At 29.4% G+C, this 9167-nt stretch overlaps 2 protein-coding genes across 4 annotated transcripts in view; one reads left to right on the top strand and one right to left on the bottom strand.

Moving 5' to 3' along the window:
* Positions 1-6453, bottom strand: part of LOC106679526 (longitudinals lacking protein, isoforms H/M/V) — a 36379-nt gene extending 29926 nt beyond the window's left edge. The window contains exons 1-3 of one of the 3 annotated variants that reach the window (XM_067047304.1): positions 5990-6453; positions 4923-5328; positions 3969-4010 (exon numbers count right to left, since the gene is read on the bottom strand). In XM_067047304.1, the coding sequence (XP_066903405.1) occupies positions 3969-4010; positions 4923-5328; positions 5990-6172 (631 nt within the window). In that variant the 5' untranslated portion in view covers positions 6173-6453. Of the gene's footprint in view, positions 1-3968; positions 4011-4922; positions 5329-5464; positions 5703-5989 lie in introns of those variants that run through there. The other 2 variants (XM_014418741.3, XM_014418742.3) reach the window with 2 other exon arrangements.
* A 2195-nt stretch (positions 6454-8648) lies between these two features.
* LOC106679531 (chromosome transmission fidelity protein 8 homolog) overlaps positions 8649-9167 on the top strand; it is a 2604-nt gene continuing 2085 nt past the window's right edge. Inside the window, exons 1-2 of the mRNA XM_014418747.3 lie at positions 8649-8759; positions 8841-8952. Of these exons, the coding sequence (XP_014274233.1) occupies positions 8740-8759; positions 8841-8952 (132 nt within the window). The 5' untranslated portion in view covers positions 8649-8739. The remainder of the gene's footprint in view (positions 8760-8840; positions 8953-9167) is intronic.

Here is a 9167-nt window from a genome sequence, read left to right as displayed (position 1 = left end):
TATTTCAATGCCTTTCCTTTAAAAACAAGATTCCCCTAATCAATAATTTACTCCTGTTAAATACCTTAAAACCAAAAGTTTTTTTTTCAAAATTCCTGTAGTTTTACACTAAAAAAACTATTACTTCAACTAGCTCCTTCCAATTCACAATGACCATCTGTTGGTTCCTGCTTTTATTCATTATCTACATAACAAATATGATAGCCCAATTCACAACTGATACACTACAGGCTGAAATGAAATTATTCCCCCTTCCAACAAACTGTTTCCAGTTATCTATTTATAGAATACCCTTATATTCCTTTATTCTAGAATAATGCACTAACTGAGAGTGATTTAGCCAACTAAGATAAATACTTCACCATCACCTTCACCAAAAATATCCAATCCCCACAATCCTCCTTTAAAAAAAAAATCAAATATGTTGTTGAAATTGAAGCCAGTCAAAATGGTCAAGTAGTCAGTATTCACCATTCAGTAGAAGCAGAAGGGTTTTGTCAAATCTCATTACATCCTTGTGTTTCTGATACATTAAATATATTATCAAAGAGAGTTTATATCAACCTTAACATTTTTCTAATATAGTTAGAAAAAATAAAAAATATCACACTTATTGATGAAAAATAAGCTGATTTCATACATTGTTACATTGTTTTCAAAAGTTAACATGGTAATTTCTAAGAAAAAAGTTTTCGAACATATGCCATTTTCTCAGTTACTGTCTCAATTGTCAACTAAGTTGTTATATAAATACGAGCCTTACCAGTATACTTATAAATGATAAAAATTTTATATAACCATTAGAAATAAGCCCATACATCAAGTAAGAAATAATCGGCAAGAACTATTTCCAATTCAAAACTTAACTTGAACTAATTAGTACTCAATAAAATCATGAGTCAATAACTGTATTTCAGCTTCGATAAGTGGAACTACAGTTGTAATACACATAACGAAAACAGAAAAACCAAGGAAACAAAAGTAGTTAAGATGTAATGAGCAGCGAAAAACCCTATCCAAAAAAGAAAAAAATTATACAAAATATATATATAAACTTTTATAATAGCACAATAATGAGCTTTTGGTTATCATAAAAAACAAAAATAAAATGGAGCTACCATTCAATGGCTTAGTCCAAAATCAAATTAATCAAATTTCAATATCTCACTTATAATTAAAGATAATTTTAAATCAATAAGAAAATTTGGATGGAAATAATTACAAAAACATATCGGTTTGATTAATATCAATATCAAAAAATGCCAAATACAAAGCTTCAGTTGTTATCACATGTGAAGTTTTTAAATCTACTGAATGAACACTGTTAAATGAAAGAGAAAATATAAATACAATAAACAAAACTGTTAGATATAGTTATAGAAGTTCAATATAATATCTAGTGAGGAAACATAATTAGCTTTTTACTGAGAGGAAATATAGGTAAGCCATTGAACGCAAAATCAAGGTTGTAAAAATAAATTAAATTAAAAAAACAATTACCACTTTTAAAATTTTCTTCTTCAGAAGCAGCATCAGCCTCGATCATAGTTGAAAGAGAGAGTGAAAGTTTCAGAAAACATATGTTAAAGTGTGTAAATAAATAATCACTAAAATAAATAAGCAAACTACTTTCTACAACTGTGGCTGGAGGTGGCATTAAGAACAGGCCTGTTTAGTTAAAATTGAAGATTTAGATGTTTCAATTTTTAAAAAAGATATACTAATTGATACATTTAGATATTATATCAATTTATAAAGAATTTTGTTTTGGCTGAAGCATCAATATAATAATAATACCCAACAAATAGGGAGATTGGATGCCCATAAGTCAACAAATACTGTCTATAACCTTCCTCAACTGACCTCAATCCTGTCAAAACCAAACTTTATTTCTTGACTACATCTCAGTTAACTTTTCATGCATTTACTCATCAATTCAGTGCAAAATAAATTTTTAGTCATTTGTTTGGCAAACAGTCCAACAGTCTTACATATTTTTATATTTAACATATATAAATCTTTAGTGATTATAGCACTAAGATATTGCCAATTAAATTGCTGGATTTATGATTATAATTCTATTAAAACTATATTTCACATATTTGATAATATTTAAAAGAAATTTTTTTATTGAATAATTGAAGTGTAAATTTTAAAAAGCACGCCCCTGAAAATAAAAAGTTTTCAGGAAACCTAAAAAGCAGATTTTATGTTGAACCATTTGACTTATTGGAGGATTTTTTATAAAATTACTGAACTGTTCTGTATGTTAAGACATAGTGAACTTCATAAGCTGATCAAATAACATCCTATATTTGTGATTTGTTGCAGATAAAATCTAGTAAGGAACTAGATCTCGAAATAAATATGAATAAAACAAAATACATGGTTAGCAGTAGAAACGGGAACAGTTTTGATGAGATAGATACAAGAGGAAATACATAATGTATTCAGGTTCAGTACGTAAAGTATTCTGGCCGAAAAAAAAGATGAGTTAAACTAGAGAATTTAGAAGGCTAAACCATACCTAAATGAGGGAACTGCATCTGCTAAATATAATTCATGTTATAGCATTGCGGTGAATAAGATGGGCATGGAAGTTTGTTGAGCTTGGTAACGAATGGATTCCTAAAATATTAATTAACACGATGGGTTAACATGCAAGGGTTGGACTGAAGTTTAGGTGGAAAAACTGCATCAAGATTGATCTGATAGATTTGGGTTTTGACGGGTATTATTGGGTAGATGTGTGTAGCCAGTGATAGGTCATATTAGCATCAACCCTTCGGGTTCGCTAAGCCTTTATTATTATTATTATTATATCTGTGAATTAATTTACTTGTTCCTTTTGAACAACTAACTTCTTGGCAAATAAGGAAATATTTATTAATTAATACTATGGATTGATAATTAATGCATACTTATTTATTTAAGCTTTAAGTAAAATAATTAAATTATTTATTGATATTTTAAACTGTTATTCAGTTAAATCAGTAACAGTTACAGTCTATTATTGGCTCAGTCTCTACTAAAATCATCAGAGCTAAAAGAATCTGTGTCAATGTAGAAGGAAGCAATATACAACAATTAGAATATACATGTCTCCAAGACTTAAATAATTCATTTAATTGCTATAAAAATGAAGTCACCTCAAAATGATTAATTTGGATTTCAATATCATTACTTAAATAAGAGTTTTGAATTTTGCATGATCACAATAATCCCCTTAACTAAACAATGAATGGTCAATATAGATTCCTTACTGTTTCTCCATGATTGTATATATTTCAAGATTAATCTATGTTGTTTGAGGATTAAATTTATGCGATGAGCCGTTTTAGAAGTCTAATGACATCAAAAAAAGATTTTAAGTCTGCATAAAAGAAAGTAATAGACAAGAATTGATAATATGGATATAAAAAAAAATTGATTATTTGTTGCAGTATTTTGGCCTAATATCAGTCTTAACATGCAACTCAATATCTCAAGACAAACTACCCATTGTCTACTAAATATTTATGATTATTACAATCAATTTAAAACTCTAAATTATTTATAAATAATTAAATAGCAAATTTAATGAAGTAATTGGGCTTCGAGTATCTGTAGAGGGAGGTATGTAGACAGTATCATCCCTTTAGCTTCACAATGTCACTTAATATTATGATATTATAGTTTATTAAAATGTTGGTTTTTGTTATAGAAAAAAAAAGAGCTTTTGAACTTTTGATAAAAAATAACTAAATATGATACAAGCAGTTTGTAAATAAAATATTTTAAAAGGAAAAAAACTTAAATTTTATTTCTCGTTAATAATCAAATAAAAAATATATATAAATGAAAAAATTTTAAAAAAATAAAAAGATAATTTTAATCTAATTGTTGATATTTTTATTACTCAAATGATTATTTTAAATAATTAACTAGACAGGCCAGCCACCTTCAAGGTCAAAAACACTGATTCTTACCTTGATTTTCCTCTGAAGCGGTAAGCTCACACTTCACGAGGCCTGAAAAAAAGATGCTATTTGTTAGAAATATTAAAATTATCATTTAATATGATTATCATGAAAATGAAAAAAAAAAAATGATACAATATTTTATAGATGTCATCAAAAATTAAGAGGATTTAGCAAATAAGGCTTATTAATCAAAACTTCCTTATGCTTAAACAGAAAGTAAGTATATTTATACACAAAATGTTCTAATTTAAGATAAGTTCAAATGTAACTTTGATAAGACACTTCAATAACACTAGGTGATCAATAAACTTAATTTATAATAATAAGTCCATTTCAAGGTTTGGAACCCTTACAGAAAAGTAAGAATTTGAAAATTTTCATTGTAGTTGCGTTGAGGTAAAAATACACTTCCTAACCTTATTACCGCATACTAAGTTATGATAAAATAAATATTTTTTTACTAAATTATATTTTTGATAATTATCATCAATAGTTATGACATAGCAATTAAAACTACTTTAGCCTTCAGATCATCAACAATCTAAATTAATGTATGGATATACAAATATGTTGCCAATAATACTTAAGAAATATTAAAATTCACTCAAAATCATTTCTGTTCACAAAGACAGGCACCTTAGGTTTTAATAATGCAGTTAGATAAACCTTAATAGGAGAATTTAGAAGATCCTAAGGTAGGAGAGCATCGAATGAAGGTATTTATTTTCTATTTCTTATGAATAATAGCTTTCATAGAATGTAATTAACTTAGTGTTTAAAACCGTAAACTTCATAAATGTTCAAACATTAGATCATGTTGCTTGGTGCCATATCGTACAAAACTTTCCACTAATATTACATGAACAATACCAGAACTTCACTGATATAAATAATTGTAACATTTATTGAAACAATTACAAAGTAATAGTCTAAGTAAAAGTAAATAAATTATAGACTTACTTTTAAGAAGATCTGGAGTAAGCATTTTTCTTTTCTTTTCAGCAATAGTTTCCATTGATTCACTATTGACACCATCACTAATTTCTTGAACCACATCACTCCCACTATTATCCACACTTACAGTATCACTAACTACACTATCACATTTTTTTGAGTTATCAATATTATTATTAGTGGAATGACGACGTTTCAATTTAGGAGTGCTTCCTCCAGGTTTTTCAGACTTTGATTTATCCGTCAGTCCACGTATTTGTAGCACATTAGCAGCTTTCAAAAATCCTTCAAGTTCATTAAATGATACTTTCACTTCTCCACGATAGCAAAAGTCTACAATTGACTTCAATTCAGAAAACTTGATGTCAAGGAACACAATAGGAAAATTGTCACAATGATCACTCAACAACTCCTGAAACAAACAATGAAATATAATATAAATTAATTGCATAAAGGAGTGTCTATATAATTTATATATCTACATTAATATCACTTATTATTACTTATAAAGTAAACAAAAGTAAAGAGACTTGATTTCTAATCCTTACATACACAAAACTCATTTTACCAAGTGGTATTATAAGCAGTATCTCCGCTCTAGTTAAAAAGTGGCACATCCTAAAAAAAAAAGTCTTGGTATGTTTTTTTTATTGGACATATTCCAAAGAGAGAACCATACACTGGAGTTAATTTCACTACTGGGCCCACTAGTCGAGTTATCATAAAGTAAATCCAGTCTATGTTACAATCTATGGATTTCTCCAAATTCAAAATAATTAAAAAACCTTTTTTGTCAGATGTGCAACTATCAAAGCAGAGCAGCAATATGTATTCTGTTTTATTATAAAATAAATGTCTACATCAAAATCAACTATAAACTATTGATAGTAAGATGTCAACAGAAAGGTTATATAGCATACACAAACTTTTGAAAAGCTTGAGTATATCAATTAAAAATCTACACAGTATTGTAAAATTGAATTTCTAAATTCAAAGTTTTCTCTTATGGCTTAATGTTTCATTGGTTCAAATTAATATTCACAATAACATTTAAACCTCAAATAAAATATTACCTCAAAATATGGACTACAAGCCATCAAAACCATTCTATGAGCTTTGATATATTTATCCTCTGCAGCAAGTGTACAGTCCACTAACATGCTTCTCCTAAATAGGGTGCTAAAATATGAAATAAAAGCACTATGATGTTTTTCCCATTTCAAGAAATAATCATCTTCTTCCATAGCTGAAGACATTTCAAACGTTCTAATAAGAAATAGTAAGTTTAAAATTTAAAGGGAACAAGAATGGTTTAAGGTGACAACAAACAAGCACGATTATAACAACCGATAGTAAGAGCGAAAAAGAAGTACGAGTAACCAACCAACACTAAACTGAAGTCTTCAGTGGAAGACATCAAGATCATAATAACCGTTATAACTGCGTTACAAAAAATAATCGTAAGAATTCGTTGAAAGAAAAAAAAAGATTAATATAAAAACATTAAAATTGAAATATTATGTTTAAAATATTTTAAATTCCTTTTCTTCATAACAAAATAAATTAACTGAAGGTGAACTTTGGGAGGTAGGCATAACATTACGCGTTCTTTTTTACCAGTTACGTTTTGATTCGTGAAAAGATAAAAAGATAAGTTTCAAGAAATACTGGGTCAATCAATTAGTTTTACAGATTTACTAAAATGTAATAATAATCCTAATTGTTAAGTATATTTTAGATGAAATGTAAATGTCCTCACTATTACAATTAGATATTTGCTAATTGTGAAACAAATTGTATACCCATTATACAAAAATAGTATACCCATTTACTATTTGAGTTTTTTTGACCGCACCCGGACCATATTCCATTCACAAATAGTATTTTTTATTTTTATTGGAATTTTGTTATAATCATGATTTATGACAGGAAAAGTTAAAATATGTTCTAACTGAAAGATTAATGCAAATATCATTGTGGTAGGAAACCACATTTAGCCAAGTCAATAAAGATTTTTTTCTCCAACAAATTATGTGATGGATGGATTTTAAATACGTGACAAACGCCTATCAATTATTTCTCAAAAGTTCCCATTCCAGAGCTCGCGGAATTTTCATTCATTCCCTTTCAAAGCTCAAAAGGTAGATATTTACTTTACTATCACTTCATTAGTCCGGAAATAGTGGTCCTAGAGAATTAAGCCTTTTTTCCAGTAATTTTCTGTTTGCATTTCCTAATAAGTCCTTATAAGAATTTCTTGATTATCCATTGCAGTTGATGTTTAGAAAGAGATCATATTTACTATATTTGTAGTACGTACCACTTTAGGCTGGGTTCCTAAGAACTGCTTAAAGAGAATTGCCAAAGCTCTTCTAATTGTAAGATCCATAAGCTAAATCAGATTATGTCTTATGATCACTCATTCCCTTGAATAATTGTGTAGCACAGTGAATACCAAACTCTTGTTTGTATAAATTATAAATGAAAGTAATATAGGAGCCCAAATATAGCCTCTCGACGTCAACGTTTACAGTGAGTATATAAGACTCCGTCGAGATGTGGCCATCCAGATTTTCCTCCGAGTTCGTAAGGGACTCTCAGGATATCTCTGCCTTGTTATCATGCATTATTACTTGATTATCTTTCCACCTTCCTTGTTCGAAAGTTCTAAGGACTGGTTGCCCTCAGGCTTGTCAGTCCATGAGGTCTGGAAACAAGTTTCTTCCGTTCGTTTCTCGGGAGGTCTAGAGTCTTGTAAGAGTAAAGTCTCATACGTTATTTTTTCCTAATTCTTAATAAATGTCAGGAGGGTTCCCTCCAGTGGTGTAGTAAGTCGAAAGACTATTTCCCATTCGGTTAACTCCTGTCTAATCCAGAGTAGATTTTAGAGTCTGGCTCAGCTGACAGTGATTCCTGGTCTTATGTATTATAGCCTATATATTTTTATCTAGCCTTTATTCTTTATTTCCACAAATGCTGAGGAAGAGAAATGTTTATGTTTTAAATTCAGTAATATCATTCACAATTCACTTCAACAATACATGCATATTTAGTCAAAATAATTTCCTTCACTATCAATACACTTTTTCCAAACTACAAGCTAATTCATTTCAATAGAAAATAAATTTAGACACCTGGAAAAATTATTTAATTTTTTAATGTCACTCTAGTTTTGAAAGATTTTCTCTCTCCTAAAAAGTTATTCATTTGATTGAAAAAGTGGAAGAGGCCAGGAGACTTGGGTGTTAAGGATTTCGTTGCCCAACTCGTGCTGTTGCTACATTAATTGTACAACATACGGCCGGGCATAAGCATCAGCTCCTTACAACGAGTCAATGGTGGGCGAAACGTTCTCCACGATCCGTGATCGTTTCTAACTACGAAATGACCACAATAATCTTCCTTGTTTTCCAACCCGAAATCTTTGCAGAAAAACTTCTAAAAACAAGCACTCATCAATTGTTCCCTGATTCCACACTTCATTACGAGCAGTTTGCGCATCACTATGCCCTAGTTTCGATTCGTTTGTTTTTTCAAAAGTGAGTTAAACTGCACATTGTTTATCCCTTGTCGCTCAAAAAATAAAAAGCGGAATCACATTAGTAGAAAACAATTTTTGCTGAATAAAAAAAAAACCCAAGCCCTTTGACAAATATAGGGTTTACAGTAGAAGTCTCGGGACTATTATCCAAAGTATAATCACATTCTAGACTTATACCTCTTTGAGGTATAAAACAGGTAACATATTGTTATCTTTTGGCGGGAAATCTGTAAAACTGTATTAAGTACAGTTTTAGTTCTTAGCTGTCATAAATTATTAAATATGCCAGTTTATTTAAAAATGTATGTTATTTTTCTGTTATCTCTAAGGGTAAGAAAACATTTGGTGTCGCTTTTTTTTCCAGAAATATTTTAATTTTTCAGGGCTGATAATCCTCATACTTGGGGAATCATTGAGTTACAAGGAGATTTAGAGTCTAGAAATGGTGGGGCATTACAGTCCCAATTTGTTGGAGATCTCCACTATGGAATGCAGGTTAATATGTTTTTGTTTTTTTAAATTTTATAGGAGTAAACTTATTAGATTCTAAACCAGAATAAATATCTGTTAAAAACACTATGGCAGTAGTTGTCAAGAGACCTGGTCCTTCATCACTATTTGGTGCTGTCACTGCTAAAAAATTAGTCCATGCAGGTATTCCTCCACTGTAGAATATGCTTAATTTCTATTATCTTCCCCATTTTTTTTTT

This window comes from Halyomorpha halys, unplaced genomic scaffold (assembly GCF_000696795.3).
Source record: "Halyomorpha halys isolate HHAL.00 unplaced genomic scaffold, Hhal_1.1 Scaffold208.1, whole genome shotgun sequence".
Classification (NCBI taxonomy): Eukaryota; Metazoa; Arthropoda; class Insecta; order Hemiptera; family Pentatomidae; genus Halyomorpha; species Halyomorpha halys.
Note: the sequence above shows the minus strand (reverse complement) of the source record. Positions and strands in the feature narration are given on the sequence as shown.